This window comes from Corvus cornix, chromosome 2, assembly GCF_000738735.6.
Source record: "Corvus cornix cornix isolate S_Up_H32 chromosome 2, ASM73873v5, whole genome shotgun sequence".
Taxonomy (NCBI): Eukaryota; Metazoa; Chordata; class Aves; order Passeriformes; family Corvidae; genus Corvus; species Corvus cornix.
The window spans coordinates 56,973,807-56,996,022 of NC_046333.1; the positions used below are offsets into that span (position 1 = coordinate 56,973,807).

General features: G+C 38.1%; 1 protein-coding gene across 5 annotated transcripts in view; it reads right to left on the reverse strand.

Moving 5' to 3' along the window:
- CDK14 (cyclin dependent kinase 14) overlaps positions 1-22,216 on the reverse strand; it is a 319,768-nt gene that overhangs the window by 191,214 nt on the left and 106,338 nt on the right. For all 5 annotated transcript variants that reach the window (XM_010399183.3, XM_010399186.3, XM_010399187.4 and 2 more), the window contains one exon: positions 21,589-21,668. In XM_010399183.3, the coding sequence (XP_010397485.1) occupies positions 21,589-21,668 (80 nt within the window). The remainder of the gene's footprint in view (positions 1-21,588; positions 21,669-22,216) is intronic.

Below are 22,216 nucleotides of genomic sequence, written 5' to 3' on the forward strand. Positions count from 1 at the left end.
AAAGGCTCTTGTTACAGCTGTAGTTCCCTAAGCAAAAGGCAAGTCACAAACGTGCTAAAATCTCTTTGCCTATTGAACTGGAACAGAACACTGGAAGGACTGATCAAATAAGCTCTGAAAAGCACTACAATATATTATTCTAACAGTTATGCAGAAGACTGCTGCCAGATGAAATGAATGTCTCTTTCATTACATTCTAGATATAAATTTATGCATTGTGTATTGTTCTCAATGCTCCTCCAACACAAGTACAGATGGAGGTTAAAAATAATGAGACATCATCCTATTAAAGCCAGACTCTTTTGGAAAGCAATTGCAATCTGCTACTCCTATCTTGTAGCAGCCAGTCATACTTTGCCTTCCCCATCCATTTCAGTATTCAAGAGGAGGAAACTGTGTAAACCAAAAATATGCAATGTGTACAGAAAACAACTCTATAATGCAGGTAGCATGTGAAAGCAGGAACATTTCTATTACTTTTTTATGCACACATAGCATGACTGGGACTAATAACACAATCTATTTATAAAACCATCACTGGCTGGTTTTAGCCTTGTTATCGTGATGAATTTCAGACACTGTCTTCACATAAATATCTATCTACCTTAGGATTACTTTGGAAGTTTTCAGCCTAAACAGTTCCTCCTATCTCCCAAAAAAACAGGCTTTAGTAACAAATTCTGTAACCCACTGAGTAACTTTCCCTTTGGAAAAAAAAGCAAACCCCCTCAACCCTGTGTTTTGGAGTAGATACTCAAAATCCGGGAACAAAGAGGCCTTTAAAATAGGAATACACACTTTGCCATCGCCATGAAAATACTCTAAATTTGGTAAAGTTAAAGCTTTGGAAATTGTTTCTTTGGGTCAGCCTGACTTCCAGAAGCGTGAAAGAAAGGAGGAATACCAAAAAGGGGAGATGGCAGGAATGGCTGTAATCCACAGTGGAACCTAGGACAGATGCATAAAGAGAAAGAAAAGCCAGAGGACAAAAGAACATCCTTCACAGATGGAAAAACGCAGGAAGTGGAAAGTAAGAGCACACAGACAAGACAGAAAAGGGACAGGACACAGAGCATGGGGTTGGCAAATACTCACATTTTGGGGGATGTACCCAAGAGCCTGCAGACACTAACACATATTCTCCACTGATGTCCATACAAGAACCCAAGATTCCCACCACTTTCAGCAGGAATCAGTTAAAGTATCTGGCAGTTTTCCTCATTCTCCTGCAATTTCAGCCTACAGAGAGAAGCACCCTTCAAACTACCAGGTAACATTTCTGTTCAAGCAGGATATGTTCATATGAGAGCTAGCAAATACAATGAAACATTGGAGTGCACACCCAACACTAGAAAATGGAATATAGATTTCCACTTGCTTTTTCAAACACTTGCAACATTATTTAAACAAAAATCCAAATTGCAATAAGGAATGCCAGGCCAAGTGCTCAAAACAGGGATAGACTACAATTACAGGGGTTGCCGCAATGCGAACTCTGAGATACACGTTCCTGATGTCACTACCATGAGACAGGCCAGAGCTTCAGTTCACAGCTGCTTCACATCTATCTTGCATTTATCTCACACTTTGACAACCTGCAAATTCACAGCCTAACTTATCCTGCAGTGGCCAACTTGTGTGCTTGTACCCATTAACTGTTCTCAGGTCTTTAATTTTTTTTCACAGAGAGAATAAGCAGTGGAAGGATCTTGCCCACTCATCAGAGAAGCTGAAAACTCTACCAGGTCCAAGTCAGAAAAAAAATCAGCCTGATCTTTACCCCTACCTTACCACTGACTAAGCATCACTTTAAGTCACTCAAGATGGTAACATTACCGTGTCCCTCATTTTCTGAGCATTTCAATTTTTGATCTTCATTCACATTTATCAGAACCACAAAGTGCATACAATTATTACAGAACCCCAAGCAACCCTGTACACTGATATTACCCAATGTTATGCAAGTACTTTGAAAGTAATTTCAAAATAATCATCTAAAAGGACTCTCAGCAAGTGGGGTGCTGATAAAATGAACAAATATTTAAGTAGTCAGAGTAGAGTGACAAGTATTCTAGAAATTTTCAAAACCATCTGTGTTTTAGTAATGCACAGTAGGTGCCTATAGCTAAAGCCACCCATCAAGAACATTAAATTAAATTAATCGATCATCATCTGACAAAGGCAGAGATCACACAGCAGGACCAAACATGATGCTGTTGTGTAATTAAGGAAAGAATAGTACAAGTAGAGAGACCAAATTAAGTTTTCACAGGTAAACTTAATTATGACAACTTCTGAATGGTTGACTTTGCAACCATAATAAAGATCCTCTGCTGTAAATGGTGTATCTGCAATATTAGTATTACATTGTCCAAATGAGGGAGCAAATAACCAAGTACCAGTACTGAACTTCATGCTCTGCTGAAGTCAGTGAGCATTTTGTTACTCACTTTTCCCAATGCATCAATATGACAAGAAATCACTTACCCTTATGTACCTGCAATGAATATTTTTTTGTACACAGAAGACAGAAAGGCATCATAGGAAATATTAAATTGCATTGACATGAAACTCAGTTGCCTACCAGCATACTTGAGCCACTACTTACAAATGAGGAATTCTACAGAAAAGCTATTTTAGAAAAAAATTACTTGTGCTCTATTTCTCAGTGGGCCATTTCCTTCAGAAAAAAAAAAGCCTGCACGAAAAGCAGACTCATTTGTCAGCACACACTTCAGGCGGCAGAAAAAAAAGGCTTGTGGCATATGTCTTGCTATTTTTCAAAAAGGGAGCGAGACAGGAGTCTTTAAAAGATCATGTCAATTTTCTTCTTCTGGGTGGGTGAGGCTCAACATGCCTCTTTGCCCATAAGTGGAAAATAAAGCTGGAATGCTCATAGCATTGCTGTGTCTCTTGTGGAATGGTTTAGATGTTAAAGAAAGGCAGACTCAGTAGAAAGCTAGCAAACAATTAATTTTACAACTCTTTTAGTAAACAAAATCAATCACAGTGAAAATAAGGCATACTGTTCTGTAACTGAAAAGAGAAAAACATGGAGTGTGTACAGGAAAAGAACAAAGATTTCATAATAAAGCAAATGAAATCCAGTCACTGTGTAACTTACCCTAAAAAACAACTCAAAACAATGAACTATTAGGCTTTTAAGCATCATTAGAATACGAATAATATCTAGAACACTTAAAAACATTTTTAGGGATCAGAAATAACCTTAATTCAGGCTAGATCTCTTTGATGCCTTTTATAAGATTTGTAATTGATTTTTCTTTCCCATCCCAAAATACGTTAAGCATGCAGACTACAAAATGGCAATTTTCCCTCAGGTAACTTGTAAACTAATTTCTACCATGAAATAAAGCAATAAAGTGATGAAGCAAGCTTGCAGACACTATAGCAGAAAAACCCAGTGAAAGGTTTTGAAACCCAGTCTTTTCCAGACTAAATTAGTTGAAAGAGATTATATTGGTAATGGACAGCTATGCTTTACCATGACCAGCAAAGCCCTTTGGTGCCAACACTGCTGGACATCCATTTTGCAAGCACATAATCTGAAAATACGTTTTAAGTGTTCTTTCCACATGTGAAGGCCCTATCAATTCACAAGGAACAGATATACTGTCCTCCTTCTGCCTTTGCCCTGTGGTCTCCAGGTATTGTCTTGATTCTCACCCCATCATTGAATTGTCATTTACTCTTACAGTTCATAGTACCCATCAGCAATGTTAGTTGAATTTAAGGTGCAAGCAACGGAGGGGAAACAGAAGAACTGGGAGTCCCAGGATTTTTGCTTTATTCACCCCAGAATGTAACTATATCCAAATCAGTATGACTGCAAAATTTATAGGTTTACATTTAAGTGACAGCGAAGACCTGTTATTATCATGTCACTCTCTAGAGCAGCATGTGCTTAATGAAAGGTTGGGGACATTGTTCAACTTGGAAATATGTTTTGAACAGGACAAAAAAATTTCATTTAAGCCAAAGACAGTAAGCCTTGTATGTTTCTTTAAAAAGCAGCTGGCCCCTTCATAGAGCACAGGAGAGGTGCTAGAACAGAAAAGATGAGCTGAAGGGATGTCTCAGCTTCATGGAGTTGACAGCCATAGCTGACAGTGACAGGGTGATGCAAAAGTTAAGTGATGCTCAGAGGAGACCTCGTTGAGGTAAGGTAGTCATTTCTATCCTCCTACTTTTGCTAAAAACATACCCATAATTTTCAAGTACAGATTCAAAATTACCTGTGTAGATGCATGACATGAATCAAACCACGGATCTAAATCATACTGGAAGCCATTCTGAGCAATGACATAATTAAAGCACTCCTAAGAAATGTGAGAAAACACATTAAAAGGATCTCCGAGCATAACCCATTAACACCACAGGTGGTAAGAATTTTTTTTAAAGGCCATCTTAACAGCTTGTCTGTCTACTACATACAGATATAAAACATCCAGCCCCCTTGAAAATATACTCAGTTCTTCAATCCTGTTGTGTCATTCATCAATTATAATTACAGCAATTTACTGTTTGCTTTTCCAGATAAAATTCTTTTTATAGAATCATAGTAATTAACAATGACAGTAGCAAAATTGATAGCCCTGCTTCTTAAAGTACCCGTTCCTCTAAGATGACACTACTCCCTTAACAGACTTTAAACAAATGTCCTCATCTTTTCCAATTTGTGTCTAACAGTGTTTGTTCCAATTAAAACGGGTCAGCTCTTTTCCAAGAGAGAACTAGAGAACAAATATGCTTTTTAATGTTGCTGACCTTTTTTTTCAAACAGTTCTCTGAACTCATTCATTGAAAGGTGGCCTTCAAAAGTTAGACTTCAGGTCAAGGAAGTGCTTTTTCTAGTTTCTGTGAAAATTTGTCCAATTTCTCAAAGTTTACATCTAGTCAATGGAAAATTGTACTTTAAAGCTGCACTTAAGCAGCTAAAATCTCCCAGAGAATCCATCCTCCCTGAGCATGCTTAAACACTTGGGTATTTGGCAGAAACAGAAGTCTGAGCCAAGAAGTCTGGAATACAACACCAGTTATAGATAAGACAGTGTCATCAGGAGAACAGTTCTAACAGTTTCCCCAAAATCACAGTCACAAACCTGGTTTTGGCTGAATGCATCTCCAAGTCCTGTGCTCCACTTCTGCTCCCCCCTCTTCACCCCTGCTAATGAAAAAAAGGGTGGGAAATGCTAGCCCTGTCCAATTAGATTCCCCACTCTCCATGCCATAGGCTCCTGGCTGAGGCCAGCCAAAGTCATCAACCCTTCCCATCTTCCTATTACTGCTTTCTACCCTGGTGGTGCTTTGAATGGCCCTGAATTTGCATTCTTCCAAACCCACCATGATAGTTGGTGTGATCCTCATGCCAACATCTATTCTTAACCTCCATTTCTCCTAGTTCTCCTCCCTCTCACTGCCCAGGTATGGACAGTGCCAAGCATTCAGTGGGGCAGTCTTCTCCAGGCTGCCAGAGCACGTCAGAAAGGGAAACAAGAAGGCTAGAGGGAATACAGAAGGGAAACAGGGACAAAAATGCATGGATAATGCATATAAGAGTTTATAACTCTGTCAGTATGAGAGAAAAAAATCCAAAACCAAAGCTAAATACAAAGGGGGAGGTTTAAACCCGTGCAATGAGAATTTATCACCTAAAAAGCAAGTTTCACAAGCTCAGGACAAGCTAACAAGCCACAATCCAAGAGCTTAAATCTTGGTTCATCATCCCACATAGTACCTGAGCCTAGAGATAAAGATGATTCTTTAGTTGTCTCTTTAAATCCTTCTTGCTTATTGTTATAGCTAAACAAAAAAGTGACTTGCTAACCAAACACGAGGCATGAAGGTTCTTGTTCCTGAGGAGAAACAGAACAGAAAAGAAGCAGGGCACCTTAAGCAGCAGGATTTAGAAGGAGCACAACAACATGCCTAGATTGTATTTCTCTGTAATTTCCATTTTCAGTTAGAAAGACAAAGCAAATAAAATACTAACAGAGTGGCTGAATCAATAAGTGTAGCTGAAACTCCTCCTAATGAGCTCCTTTTTACTTCCAAAACCCAAGCAAGGAGAAACATCAAACTTTAGCTGTTAACTTGATTTGACCAAGCACAAACTGGACTAGACCACTCAATGTACGAGTATGTTGCCAGTATGGGACCCGAACACCACAAAATTACAGGATATAATCTCCTTATAAATGTAGCACTATCACACGGTCAAAGATGAAACACTATCATGTAACCAACTGATCCCAAACAAACTTGCCCAGCACAAACAAAAGACTCTCCAGGGCAGTGCAACTGCACTATAGTCTAAGTTCAGTGCAAGCAACAATTTCATGCACATAAGACCAAGGTTCAGGAAAATGGCAAAGCCATAATTGCTTTGAAGCAGTTTCTCAAGTTCTGAAAGTCTTTGGAATGTTTTGTTTCTCTAAAGAATCCTTTTCCAAGCAACTCTTGAAGATAGCTGATCTGCGACAGTATTTTGAGATACTGCAAAAGGGCAAACACATTTTTAGTTTCTACAACTAAAGTGAGAACATCTTAGTATGCTGGAAAACACAGCTCAAGCACTGTAAAGTCCTTGGAGCTCTTTACTAGTGATTTGCTGCCTCATCACCTCATGTAAAATCAGAGAATGACTTCAACGAAGCCACCAAATTTTTATGGGCCCAGTTTTTCTCCCAAATGAACACCCTCTGACCTAAGAAATGATCACAGAAATTAGGACAGAAGCAAGTACTCATAGGCACTAACGAATTTTTTTCCTCCTTCATCATGGCTAGTTAGTGTGTATGTTATATCAGACATTCTGCAACAGTAAACTGCACCTCTAAGGGAAATTGATAAATGAGGAATACTAAATCCGTGTTCCAACACATGCCAGAAAGCCTTGGCTAAAAATTAAGAACTGATTACATGGAGAACTCTGAGAGCACATTCCAGTTCAGATACTGATATTAAAATAGTGGCAGCCAAAGTGCTAACATTCACAAGGCCGAACATCCTTCCTAAATTCACAACACGATTCAATATTTCAAATAGCACCAGCCTTATGAAAGCAGAACAGAAATATTCCGAAACAAAAAGAAAAGGATCGATCAGTCGATGAAACAGGTACAGGAACACTACTCATTTATTTCTAATTAAGGCTCAGCACCCCAGTGATGACAAATCACAGACTCTGTGAGGTCCATCAAAATGCCTCTCCCCCAGCTGGTTCTGAAACTTACAGATGACAGTCTGATAATATTTGAAACAAACTGACAAGATTTCCACAGATAAACAAACCTGGTCTGAGGCAGTAAAACACATTCCTCTCCCAAAGTTCTCTGACCACAATAAACTGTGTCTAAAATATTAAGAACCATTTACCTGAGAAGAAACTACAGTTGTGTATCCATATCTTGAAGGTATATTTAATGTTAACTAAACAATGAGTGCTACACATCATAGGAAACACAGCGATGTCTTTGTCATTAAGGGGTATATGATTATCCGCAGGTATTTTTCCAACATTTTGTTGGGCTTTAACAATTGCTGTCAATAAAACCTTGTCCTTGTATACAGTTTGGCTTTCATTTCACTTGAGGAGCTTTTATAAACTTGTTTACATAATTCTCAAAGATGCAGATTTATAACTGTCAATGATTTTACAAGGTTAATGGCCTCTGTAATTAAAACAAATGAATGAGAAACTCAGCTACTCTAAATTTATGTGCTTCAGTCAACCAGAAAAACAGCAAACTCTGCAAAGAACATGGATGTATGAACCAGAGTAAAACTCACCTTTTGCTGACTGCTCCAAAGCAATGTACAGCAAGGGAGATACTTCTTTTACTGATGCACTTGGACTCTGGGGTATTTTGAAACATAAAATTCTAGGAATAGAGATTAATGGAATTTCTAGTCTAATTTCCAGATCTAGATGCATCTGAGACATACTTTTACTCCAGAGGTGTAATTTGAATTTAACAAACAACAAACACACACGCCAGAATAGAAGTTTGTATTGTATGATACTGAAGGCTCAAAAATATAGATTGTCTTTTCAGGAGCATATCTATTATTGAAGATAGTTTTAAATTACTTTAAGCCTCACTTTCTTTAATTTTTTTATTTAGACCTCAAGCTTTTAATTAGTATATTTTTAAATAGGTTAATTTAATCCATATCACACCTCGACAATTTTATATTGAATTAATTGACATACATTAGCAAGCAGAAAGCACCATACTCTCTTTCTTTTAGGTCATATAATCTGAAACTGTAATAATTATAACCAAATTTCTTTGCGGAACTAAAACTTCTGCCATCCAAATTTCACTAAAGAACTTGATTCCACAGCAATAACAGATCAGAAATTCAGTCTAGAAAATATGAAAGGGATAAAATCTCCTGATGTTTAAGGTGGCTTTTTTAAGGTTCAAAGGTTTCCTATTGCCTTAGAGAGGTTAGAAGTTGCTTTGTGTTCTTGAACTGTGATCAGGAGTTATTCACATGTAATTGAATGTGACATTCTACCTTCTTGTCCACAGCCATAAAAACGGATGACAAACATGAATGCAAGGCTGATGGCAAGATGGGACTATTATTAATGCAATTCATAAGCACCTTGGACTTCTGGCAGAAATCTGACAGAAAGGTGTTAAAGTCTTGAACACACTATCCACAGATATACTTTTATAGGTTATTTAATTTGACATCCTTAGCACAAGAAGCCATTTCCAAGCTCATAAATTTTTACTGAGCATATCTTCAGAAAGACATCTCTTGTCTTGCAACAACCCTGCAGCACAAGTGCCCCCAAACTTCATTCACATTTGGAAGAGTAGGAAGTCTATCTAATCCTTGCACTGATAACTTAAGCAAAGCCTGTTTAATCAGACTTTTAATGGAGACTATACATTTCTCCAAAACCTTTTCTTTTGCTTTTATATAGATTTGTACTAATTTGTGCAAGCAAGACTGAGAGCAGCATACAGACACACATCAATGCGATCACTTGAATTCTGTTTGTGAGCCACAGCTACAACCCTTAGCTTCTCCACTGGCATGCAAAATAAAGCATTTTTGATTATGCAAATAGTCCTCTGCTTTGTGAATAGGGCCTCAAGTGATTCAAATGCTAATTCTGTTAGAAACCTTGATGCAAAGCCAGTATTTCAACCATGTCAGCTTTATAACCAAGACTTTCTGAGAAACACGTAATTGCAAATTGAAAAATATCTTTTAGAACTAGAAATACATAGAGATAAAGTAACCTGGAGAAGTGGGAAAGTTCTTTACAGCTTTCTGTCAATGGGCCTGCAACCTGCTGCATTTTGCTTTGAGTTAGATGCCCCTTCAGGAAGTGTCAGTTTCCTAACAGTGGCAATGTAGGCACTGCTGCACTGAGAAAACCAGAAATGAAACAACAAAAGTAAATTTTTATCTTGTCCAGAGAATAATGTGCTAAATATTTGGGGTTTATGTCTTCTTGTTTGCTTAATAAAACCTTTGCACAATCCAGTGAGTGCCTGTATGAAAATGTTCTTGCCATTATTAAACACATTTTTGAGCCCTCACAGCACAAAAAAGAGCAAGCATGCATCCTGGATTTCAAAGAAATAGGGGGAAAGGGAAGTGAGTGAGAATGCATATGGGAAATGTGTAAAAAGCTTTTCTTTTTAGTTTGCAAGCAGTTTTGATTTATTTTTTTTTTTTCCCCCCCCAATTAGTTGCATTTAACCTACTACAGTATTTTGTCCTCTCAAGTTCTAGGAGATATGAGGGAAGGGAGAATGTTTTCAGATGGAATCCAGCCACACTGGCACTGCCATCAGCCTGTGTGCAAAGCTGCCTTGATGGTACACCAACATTCTTACCACCCTCTTGACTTTCTTGATTGCTTCTGCTCAGGGAAAACCAGCTGATAATTAAGGCTAAGTAAAACCAGTGGGCCTAATTATCTGAGCGACACAACTAAAACAGGCCTCAAAGAACTAACCTTCAGCCTATAGACCCAAACAGGGGTGTTAGGAAGCTTCCACATGAGGTCAGAAGCAAAAAGTTAAATAATATAAATTACCTGTCATTGACAGTGCCAGTTTTGAGCATCTCCTCAAGGCAAAATCCACAGAACCCTTATTTGCATTAACCCCTTCCTAACACCCCAAAGGAAAAGAAAACTGGTCTGTACCACTTCTGCACTGATTAAGGGAACTCTGAAACAAGCACAAAACAAACAAGCTAGATCAGATCAGAACAGGTACAAATCACTGAGTTTAGCCCACCTAAAATATGCTTATTTACAAGGCTTCCTCCATTCATTTTGTTTTAAGTTCACTTTTCAATTGGCTCCAGCTAAATCTGCTGTCAGCTGAGAAGCTGTGGAAGTTTGTGACAAGTGGCTCAGACCTCAGAAATTCAGAAATACACAGTTCCAGATTCTACAGCTGCATATCCCATAGTGATGACTTCTAGACTCCACTGCCATGGCTTGTATTCTAATAAATGGGTCAGAGGTGGAAGGTCACATATCCTATTACCAGTCTCTGAACCATCCAGTTCCCCTTCATCTCAGCAGAAAAATGCAACATATTATCAGCTTCTTTTTTAATATTGCTTACTCGGGGGGAACATTCTGAAGTAAAATAATGTGGATATTCATTTTCATTGCTTTGAAGAAGACAGTAAAGGTCAAGTTCTAATTTTGAAATGCTGCTCTCTTCATATTGGTTATAAAGCTTGAAAGCAGTAACTCCACCCATGCTGGAAGAAGAGATCCCATTATGAAGGATATATTTCAGTACTGTATAATTCCTGAATGATAATCTCCCACCTCTCCCAAAAGAACCTGCAAAATTGAACTGAAATGTTTGCAACACAATCTTCAGGCTATGGAAAAATACAAAAGAGGAAAAAGAGCAGTGCTGTCTCCCGAAGGAATGGTCTCACCCAGACAACTGTGCCTACAGCATCTGACAGCAGGTAGACCAAAGAAAAAAAGGAGCCTGTGAAGAAACAGAAAAAAGGAATATTTTTTTCCTCACATATATAACTTTAAAATTAGATGTATTTTCTACCACTTTTTTTTCACTGTTTTGATTATAATTAATCTTTTCCTTCCTATGAGAAAGGTATTAGTTTTTCTTAATGACTAGTGGTTGGTAGTTGCTGCCATATTTCATGCCAGTACAAAGATGTAGGCTGCTGAAAATATTTCTTAACTATTTCAAAGTTTAGAAACAATTCATGCTTAAAATTTACAGCAAATTATTGTGATCTAAACATAGCATTTTACCATACTGGAATTTTTTACTTCCCTGTATACACGACATATTTAAGGAAGAATTTAATCATTACCACAAAAGGTGAGAATAAAAGGCAGCAAAACAAAATACTGCAGTAGTCTCCTGCTCTCAGGCTGCCCATCTTCTCAACTAGCAAGTCTCTATTTATGTCATGGCCCCAATCTTTTGAAAATAAGTATCATTTTCCCTTTGATATAGGAATGATTTGTTAAGATATTCAAACAGAATAGTCTCTTGTATCCGTAAAGAGACTGAAGGTGCTTAATTTTATAAATAAGTTACAAATTTGAAATAAACTAGTGGATTTTTCTCAAAGAAAAAAAAAGTACTTCTTGTGCTGTGGACAAAAGCACTGAAAACAAAGGCATTGTTGTGGATCCAGCAGTAGCACATGCACATCTTCATTGTTACATTCATGTCTGAAGAACCAAGACAGTTTTTAAATAATTTATACTCATCAGGAGAATTAGGATAATTCATTCATGAACTTTCTGTGTTAAAACACACACAAAGCTGTTCTTACCATGTTTATGAATGATGACTGAATTCAGTAGCAAGAAGATGGTGACATGTCTCAGACATGACTTTTGATGAAGATGGATAACTTTCACGGAAAGCATTTTTACTTTATCTAGAGGTTGGTACGTGTCCAACTCACATTAGACATTCTCTAGGATGATCAAAGACAGTATGTGACTCTTCACAAAGGAATTTGTTCGTGGGGGGACAGAGTTAATTGTTTTTCCAAGTCTTAAAGACATACAGGAGACACATGAACACACAATACACATATGCACCCATACAATTCTTTCTATATATGTAGTGGTTTATCTCCTTCAAGGGGAAGAGCTGTAACACAAGGAAACCAGACAACCTTCTAAAGTCGTTATTTTGCAGTTTACCCAAAGTTGAAACCAATTCTGCTGAGATACAATAGTCATTTTGTACTTCTACGCGTTAAAAAGACCATGGATAAAACTGAAGCTGGCTGAACTGGTTCAAACACTGAGTTGCCACCTCGCTTTGGTATTTTCAAAATCCAGGACACAGCAGTGGAAAAACATACACAGAGATCTTGACAGAGACAAATGTCTTTGTGCAGATTTGAAGTCACCACTTTCATCGTAAGACTGAATGATATTGTTGTCTAGATTATCCCCTTTGCAAAAGGGAGATATAATAAAGAAAAAACAATGAGAAGAACTAGCTAGGTTCTTTGCCTCAACATCAGAGATATCAAATTTTTATTTCAGCAGGTGGCCATGGAAGATACTGGCACTTGGATGGGTGCATGAGGGTCTCCAAGCAGTTCCAGCTGAGACATGCCATCACTTGCTAGTATCTCCACTCATATTAAGAAGCTGGTTTCTGTACCACCAGTTCAATCCACTCCAATTGGGATATGGCCACAAGATAAAAAGTAATGCTACTTGGAGAAGGATTAACTTAGCTCTACTTTTTATGGTGGCAGAATGTGCTGTAAGAGAGCATTAAATTTGCATACAGCATAAAGAGACAGACTCTCAATAACTTCCACTCAAACAAGAAAGCCATGAGGGCTACATAAGGGTTCTGTATGACTTATAGATGCATATTATCATTATATATGAAGAAAGATTGCCATCCTTCTTGTATCCTCCATACTCTGTAATTGTCATGTGTTTTCTACCCTTCCTGTCACACTATCAGGGACAGCGAGAGCAGCAGACCAGAATCTATAAAGCAGCAGTTCCAATTCCTACATTAAATAGGGAAGAGAAGAAACAGTTTTTGAGCAGAAGAAAACTGCTCTGAGCAGAAAGCCCCAGGAGCAAAAAAGCCAAGTCAGAGGGCCCTGAAACTCAGGTCAGAGGAATCTGCAGGCAAAAGCCATACTGAGAAGGGTTCAATAGCACTTGTGAACTAATGGATTTGCAATCTTCCAGCACTGGAACTAGCACAAGATCCCTTATCCAACACTTTCCATGTGAGCAATGAGGACGCAGAGACAACTTCTTCAGTGGTAGTAGGGCAGAGCCTGAAAGGTCTGCCATTAAGCTAACATAACAAGGATGAGGAAAGAATTCTTGATGGCAAAATGATCCTATTGAAAAAAAAAAAAAAACTTCAATCTGTCACCCCATTCTTTTCTTGCTTGAACTGTGCTCAAGAACAAAAGCCAGAAGAAGGTCACAGCTTGAACATCAAAAGTACTGAATGAAGATTCAATTCATACAGTCGTGTTCCATCTCAGCAGGGCACAGATAAAATGTTGGAGAGGGAATAGGAGGAGGACAGAGGAGATGGAATATTCTGTGGAACAAATTTAGCTCTATGAAACTGGATAATTTGGAATTTGCATTTGTACTTCTCAGAAAAGCATGACACTTTTCCTACATGATGGGAGCTCATTATAGAGTTTAAAATTTATAACATGATTCTCAAAGGGAAACACCATAATTTATGCCATATTTATGTAATTCCAGCTCTCCTGAAGGTTTCCTAATTGAGAAAACTGCTAATTTGCTAGACAGTAAAAAAAAAACCTCAGAAGTAAAAAAAGGAAAGACTATGCTCAGTCTGTGAATATCAAGGTACAAAGAAACAAACAGGACAGACTTTTTCAACCTCTACCATTTCTGACCACCCTACATTGACATAAGCTTTCATTTGGCCCATGAAAAAAAGCAAATAGCACAGTGCAATTTGGACGCACTGAAACGCAGGATAAAATATTATCACAACTTGCACTGTATATGAGACTAGAAAACTATCCACTCTCCCGTGTTCATCTTAGGTGACAAGGAATTCAGTTCACCTGCTTCAGCCAGCCAGTCTAACTGCTTTCAGGGAAAAGCAAATGAGTACTGTCAGAAAAAAAAATTAGCAGCCAGTCAGGGTTGGAGAGAACAGCAGGAGGGAAAGCAGAGTAAAGATGAAGCTCCTGCTGCTTCCAAGCTTCATATCACATTGCCAAAGATCTAACACACTTCTCTTAGACATACACAACAGCACATGCAGGAGAAAGCACAAATGAAACATAGCTGAAAATCGGAGCTATCAAAAAAACTTTCAGAAAAAATCTCCAGAAATTAAAGGCAGTTTTTCTATTCATGTTCAACAAAAAATAGTATACACTTCTCTGCAACATGAGAGGGTATTTAATAAGTGACAGCTAAAAGTCTTGGAAATTTTAAAAGTTGACTTAATTTCATGAAAAAGGTCCCAGGAACATCCTTTTCCAAATGCACTGTAGTTTTTGAAGCCCAGTCTGACTTAATTTGGGAACCTTGTATTCCTCTTTTATCTCAAGGAAACCCACAGTTTGGGTAAGGCTGCAGGATGACCATAAGAGAGACCAGATGGAAAAATAAAAATTGCTGGAGTTTCTTTACTTCTGAATACTTCTTGACCTTAAATATACAATGACACAGTGTCCCAAAGGTTCTTGGCTTGCGTGTTTTATTTTTAACAACACCGAAAAACAAAGCTGTTACGACGCCAAGCTCAATTGGCTTTGCAGGGGCTTTACAGTTAATTGAGCCGTAGCTATTTAGCCTGCAGTAGGCACCAGCTCTGCCAGCCCCGTAGGCAATGAAAAAGTTCCCCAAGCTACAGCCAAGCTACTGTCCTTTTCTTTCTTTACGTAAATGCTCCAAAGCAATGTGGCTTTTGGGGAGAGTGAGCTTATCCTCAGACTCTAAAAACACGGACACAAACCCCCTATAGTAACTCTTGTGACATCCATGCTCAGAATAGCTACATCTCCATCATCTTAAACATAATCTCTTGAAGTTCCCTGAGGCTTGTTGAGCCAGATACATGTGAAGCTTTTAGGCATTACAGTTAGGGAAATTTAAATTTCTTGACTGGACTTCGTGAGGGAAATCTGAAAGTCCTCTAAACTCTTTATCACTCAAAGCAGTTGTTAAGCTTCCTTATTTAAAAAAAAAAAAAAAAAAGCAACCAAAAAACACCCAAACCAACCCTGAATAAAATGAATAGGTTTACATTATGTAGGTGGATGATTTAACTTCCAATTAAAAAAAAAAAATTATTCTTTACTGGAAGACAAAGACAGGATCACTGCAATTTTCATGTTTACCTTCTACCAGTAGATCAACCAATGACTCTTAAAAAAATATAGGCAGATACTGTTTCACTGTGCCCTTGACCTACAGCATACAACCTTCCAGACCTACTCTAATACAGTGAATAGGAGGCTTATCACCATGAGTCATCTAAATAGTGCCATGAGGTCATTTGTTGACTTCAGTGTTATAAAGACCATTAGGCTACATATCAGTCAAAAATCACTGAGCTGGGAAGTGCATGCAATAATTCAGGTCATAATTCAGGATGAGGTCACAAGAATTATACCTACTGAGCCAAAATACAATTTTCTGGAGCTCTTCCTTAGATGGTATGGGTACAGAATCTGCTGTTTCTCCGGGATAATACAAAAGCACAGCTGCTTTACATCACTCACAGCATTGTTAATATAAATCAGTGTTTTCCACTGTACACCAATTAGGAACACTGGGCAATAAATTACACATTCACTTAGGTAAGAGCTTTCTCTTGGCAAACTTCTGATCTCCCTTGTATTCCTTTCTTAGCAGTTATTCCAGTTCAATTTTCCACAGATAAAAGTTTTGTGAATATTTATCCCCTCCAGCCTGACAATTTCAGAAAGGGAGGCCTCAGAAAACCTCCCAGCCTCAAAGAGGCTGTCTAGTATAAATATACATCCTGGGGAATAATATATTATATATTATAATATATAACATATATTATATATGTAATATAAATCTGGAGAATAAATGTGAACTCTCATTTCTTTCTTAGAGACTGTTTCAGGTTTTCATTTTTTGTTTCTCTTATAATCATAGAATGGCTTGGGTTGGAAAAGACCTTAAAGATCACCAAATTCCAACCCCGTGCCATAGGCAGGGACACCTTTCACTAGACCAGGTTGCTCAGAGCCTCATTAAACCTGGCCTTGAATCATTTCCAGGGATGGGACAGCCACAATTTCTCTGGCAAGCCTGTTCTAGTACCTCACAACCCTCGCAGTAAAGAGATTCTTCTTGATATCTACTCTCTGTCAGTTTAAAGCCATTTCCCCATGTCCTGTCACTACACGCTCTTGTTAAATAAAAGTCCCTCTCTGTCTTTCTTGTAGGCTCCCTTCAGGTAGTGGAGGACTGCAATTAGGTAACCCCTAAGCATTCTCTTTTCCAGGCTGAATAAACCCAATTTTCTCAGCCTTTCCTCATGGGAAAGGCGCTTTATCCCTCTAATCAACTTGGCAGCCTCCTCTTAACTCATTGCCACCACACAGTGAAATAAGGATGGAAGAGGCCTGAAACTCTGAAGACTTCTGAAGACGTTCTGTGGCCAAGAGTTAAGCATCTCGCTTCCCTGCTCTGTACCGGCACTCAGATGAACTAAGTTTTCTCCCCCAGCTCACAAAATAAACTTATTCAGTATGCACGATAAACTGCTCTTTAAAAATTAAAAACTTTCATTGAGCAATTCCTGTATTCTTTGTAATTTTATAATGCAAGACAGCAGACTGCTTCCAAAGCCCTTATGTGGTATTTCTGCTGCTATCCATACGTGGCATTAAGACCACAGCCTTTGACAGTGAAGTAGATGGAAAATTATTATCTGAGAAGCTGCCAAATGAAAGATGTAGAGACTGTCTATCACATGAGCACTTTTAAATGTGACACACAAATTGGTACAAATACATATAAATTACAACATGTAAATACAATAATTAATAAAAAGAAAAATAAACTGAAAGTTGCCCAATCGTGGCATTTAAATGACAAAGTACAAAAATACCTACAAAACTGGATGATGCTTTGAAACACCACCTAGACCAATGGGAAATGAAACATTACCATACACCAAAACACTGGAATAGAGTTTTATTGCTACAGTAAGCAGCAATATTTCCAAGGGTGGAAAATGAAAAACAAATGCAAAAAAGTTTTCATGATTGGGATGAGGAAGAAAGAATTTTATTACCCAATAAAAGAACACAGTGTTCTGTCAGAAGCAAGGTGCTGATAAAGCCAAGGGATGTTTGTCTATATATGCATCCAAAAAGCAAAATTTTTGTCATGCTGGATATAAGCAATATTATTACCCAGAATGAAAAAAAAGATAACTACGGAACTGTAAATCAAGTTGTTCCCAGAATTAGAATCTACCACACAGTTCAGCATTCAGCCTAGATAAACATATAATATTACAGGAAATTAAGGGAATGAAATATCTGAGGTAAAAGTTACAGTCAGTGAACTTTTCTCCTGGCTGCTGTGGGTTTAATAATACTTCAAGTCTGATGCTGAACTATCTCTGAACAGTTGATAATGAGCATTACAGTAAAAGAATAAACCACAACCGCACTAACACAGAAAACAAAGAATTTGCTAATCTCTACACTACCAAATTTACTTTAAATGAGAAAAGAGCATGTAAAAGACTTTCAGACTCCACAGTGTCTCAGATATCACTGTTGCAGGCACATTTAGCCCACAACAGTAATATGGTGGCCTGAATGCCTCACATATTTGTTACCAGAAGATCTCATAGATTTACCCCACCCAAGTGTATACACCCAATCAGTTGTGCTTTTTTCTCCTTTTTTCTTTTGTTTTTCTTTTCTCTCTTCAAAAGTAAATTAGATTATGTCAGACTAAATGAGTTAAATTCAGAGGGAAACACCCTGTAAACTGCATACAATAAGCTGGTACCTCTGACTCAGGCCAAGTTGAAAGAACATTTAGCACAGGATACTTCTAAATTTTGTACTAGAAATTCAATAGAGAGCTGAACAGCACCAGTAAATATGCCACATTCACCTATTTTCATTCAAACCCATGTAACTTTGATGGTAGAAGAGACAAATCCATATTTGCTGTAAAAGCAGTCTTACTTTATAAGCTTTAATTGAAGTTTCAGCTAAACCTCCCCTCGGCCTTAAAATTAACTACTATTTTCCTTAGGCAGCCTTACTGGGTTTTTTTGGTTGGTTGGGTTTTTTTTACTTTTCCTTCCACTTTTTATCTCAACCAAGTTAATGCTTGTCTCTACAGTCACACATTCCATATTTATAGCCTTCATTTTCCCACTTCTCTTAGTCTTTTTCCTTTGTAGCTTTGTTTTACTTTGAGCTTCATTCTGCTGCTGTCACAACAGTAACAATATGCTTCCCTGTACACAGACAGCTACAACATTCCCTCAGCATGACCACTGCTTAGGGTTTCAGCCTGTAACTTCCCCCTAATTAACATCACACAGCATCCCCCTCAGGAGCACCGAGCAGGAATGTTATTTTCTCTCACTGCTTTACTCAAATGTTGAACTATTTTCTAACAGTAGTTTTAATTTACAACTAACTAAACTTCTGCCTAAATTTGCCTTGCATTGGTGGAAAATTAGAAAATAAGGAATAAGTCAAGATGAAACCTGCCTGGTTTTGCCATTATGAGTCTGGAATTAAATGCCCTCCAACAGACCTCTGGCTCATACCACTATATATGCATTTTTCCATTAGGGGAACACTATTCCTCAGATAACTGAAATTAGAAGTTGATCTCATCTTCAGTGGTATTTGTCTTTGTTCTAATTGTCCCAGCCTAAATTACAGCACTGGAGCCCTTAGTTAGTCATCAAAGATCAAGAGAAAACTGCTTAACACAATGTCCCATTCTTACTGTTGTTCTATATCAAACTTATCAGATAATTTCAAGAGCTCATAGAAGCATTTCTTTTTTCCTTTTTCCCCCCCCACCCTTGTAGCTGACAGCAGCCATGGATGCATTACAGAACCCAGCATGTCCAAGATGGATTAGATGCTGCCAAGAGGAAAGCAACAGCTTCCTAAGGTCCTGCTAGTGAAGCCCGTGGCTGTAGCAGCTGTAGCGGTACTGTCAAATACTACAGGCCTGGCACAACATCAGTGAGGTTACTTTCTGAAAATTACATCTGTAATACAGCTTTTCTTACTTTTCTGGTCCTAATATTTGCTTCTGACAAAATCAAAACCAACAACAGAAAAGTCAAAGCCTAACTAAATACAGATTTTTACCCTTCCCATCTTCGTATCAGGTATGTGTGACTTCTACATGACGTAAAACACACAACACTGTATTTATACTGATAGCTCCTGAATGATATTCCGCTAGCAAGGAGACAAGATTTCATTTACCAAAAAAACCCTCATAATTAACTTGTAATCCAAGTTTGACACCACCTAACCAAGAGTCTACAAGAGTTGAGAAAAAACGTTTTTATTATCTTAATACTCTTTGGATCTAGTCTCAGCTTAGATGAAGACTTAAAAATATAATGGATTCATACAGTCCTATCAAAATCAGTGAGATACCACACACTTAAATCCGTATTAATTATTAACTTCAAGGGCTTTTCTAGACAAGACCTTTGTTCTACTAATATTAAAGCACCAGAATTTTAACTGGCTTCAATCACAGTATTGTAGTCACAGCTAAAAAGAAAACTTCTCCAATGGCAGTGTGAGAAGTATTTTCATGCAAGTATGCCTTTATAATTTTAAAAAAATATCAAGTGGGAAAAATCTCTGTTCTTATTCCTAACAAATACTTCTTTATACTGAGCTCACACAACACACTATTTATGAAGGAAAAGGGATTATACTGCATTTGACAGTTATAATGCTATAAACTTTCATCTAGACCAAGCTCACATTGAAAAACCTTTTAAGTGTCACTAAAAAGGCACGAGAAATTCGTAATTACTATTCTCTTATTAAGTCAGTACCATATCAACTATAAACCTGAAGAACAATAAACATATTTGAAACACAGACTGTTATAACTTGAACTCAGCATTACAAATATTGAAAGCTGCACCCGTAACCCTCTGTTCACCTTGTTATCACAGCACAGCTGCAGGGACAGACAGCTCACAGATAAAATAGATATTATTATGAATAAATGTGTCAGATCATTCAATAATTGCTACTCAGATGAAGCAGTACAGAGGAACTGAGGAAATTCCTTCATAAATTGGCCACCCATGGTTTTCCCTCCTTTGTGAAAGAGCCACCTTTAAAATGCACAGTCTTGGGATGGAAATCCACAGTAGTTTAGAGACTTCTAACTTCAGGATGTCAATCAGATGGAAATCCACAGTAGTTTAGAGACTTCTAACTTCAAGATGTCAATCACATGAAACAAGGGGTTTTTTGCCCTGCCCACTCCAGAATGGGCTCATTGTACAGACAGACATACAGCATGCAGAAGGCAGCAGGAACACAGGCAGGAGTAAAGCACAAGGGAGCTATAGCTGCTGTGTCTGGGGCAGTCATGACCATGAAGCCACGCACCTTACATGCAGGGCCAACTGTGGACCCTGTGAGGGCTGATGTTCTGGCACCTCCCTGGCCCATCTCACCCTGGGAATTATGCTGATAGTACAATTTTAAATGGTCCCTCAAAGTCATAACAGTTTCATCTCTTTAGTTCATTACCAATTGCAGCTGAGTCTGAATAAGTGGTGTGATGGTAAATAGTTTATTATTTCTCTACCAAGGCTCATTTTTAGTTCCTTCTAAGAGAGGAGGCCCACACAGAGAAGGCATATTCAGCAATTTCTGCAAAGGAGTTCGACACAGACTCAGATAAAGCAGTCGTCACTAGGGACCAGGAGAGGCTGACAAGGAAGGATAAAGGAGTGGAGCAGAAAGCTTAACAGGCATCTCCAAGCGCGCTAGATAAGAATCATTCCCAAGCCGTGCAACTTAGAGTCCGTGGGGAAGGAGAAACAAACAAAAGCTAGTTGCAAACTACACACAGCTTCTAAGGTGCCTGTAGTTTTGCTGCCTGATCTTTTGATTGCCTTTATCAAGAAATGCTTGTCAATGCTTCATGCTGCATATATATGAAAAATTACATCTCTCTTCATCCTAGGTGCTGCCTGCAGGCAAGAAGCGCATCTTACACAGTTCCCTCATCTTCTCGAGTGACTTCTCACACCCACCTTAAACGTGCTCTTAAGTACTTGCTTGTATAGTAAATCTAACAGGAGCCAAAGCACAGGTGGAGCTGCATTCTCTAACAAGAACTCCCACACAAGAGGCTTTGTTTTTGAAGGACCAAAGTTTCTTCCTACTGAGAACGTAACCACGTAATTTGAATTCTCAAGCTATTCACTGTAGCATGGCACAGAAATAAGAAGTGCAATGTAATTACAAAAAGCCCCGCATATATGATCACTAAATGTGAGTGCATACCTTCCCTGATTGCAGTAAATGGGGTTCCTTCCTCTTCTTGTAACCTAATCACCTTCAGTGCCACCAGCTTTCCATTTACCCTGAAAGGGAAAGAGGGGAGGGGAAGGAAAAATTTAGAAAACCAAAATTATAGCAGAAACAGTATTTCTCATAATAGAACTTGTTTCCTATCATGTACTTATTCAATTTCTTCCTGTCAATGCCAGTGATTCATTTATAGCACTGTAAGAAACACTTCATAGCTTCCATAATATCAACTTTATATTTTCAGACTCAGATGCAATCCAAGAAATGATCTCAGTTTTCTGTGAGTCAGTTTCCTTTCTACCACAGCTTTGTTACTGAAGCTTTGTTAAGAACTATCACATTGTAAAATTTGGTTATACAATATCTGTTCATTATTTGATCAGACTGTTCAAACAAAAAGGCATATGATTTTCATCAACCACTTCACTTGCATTATATCCAGATTTACACTGATTACCGCCTTCCCACTGCATGGCGCACATTATTATAGCCTTCAAAAAGGTACAAAGTTTGAGTAATGAAATAATTTTTAGGTCACTCTGGCCATTTCCTGCTAGGGCAGGACTGTTACTGAGGCATATTCTTGACTACATGGCCCAGG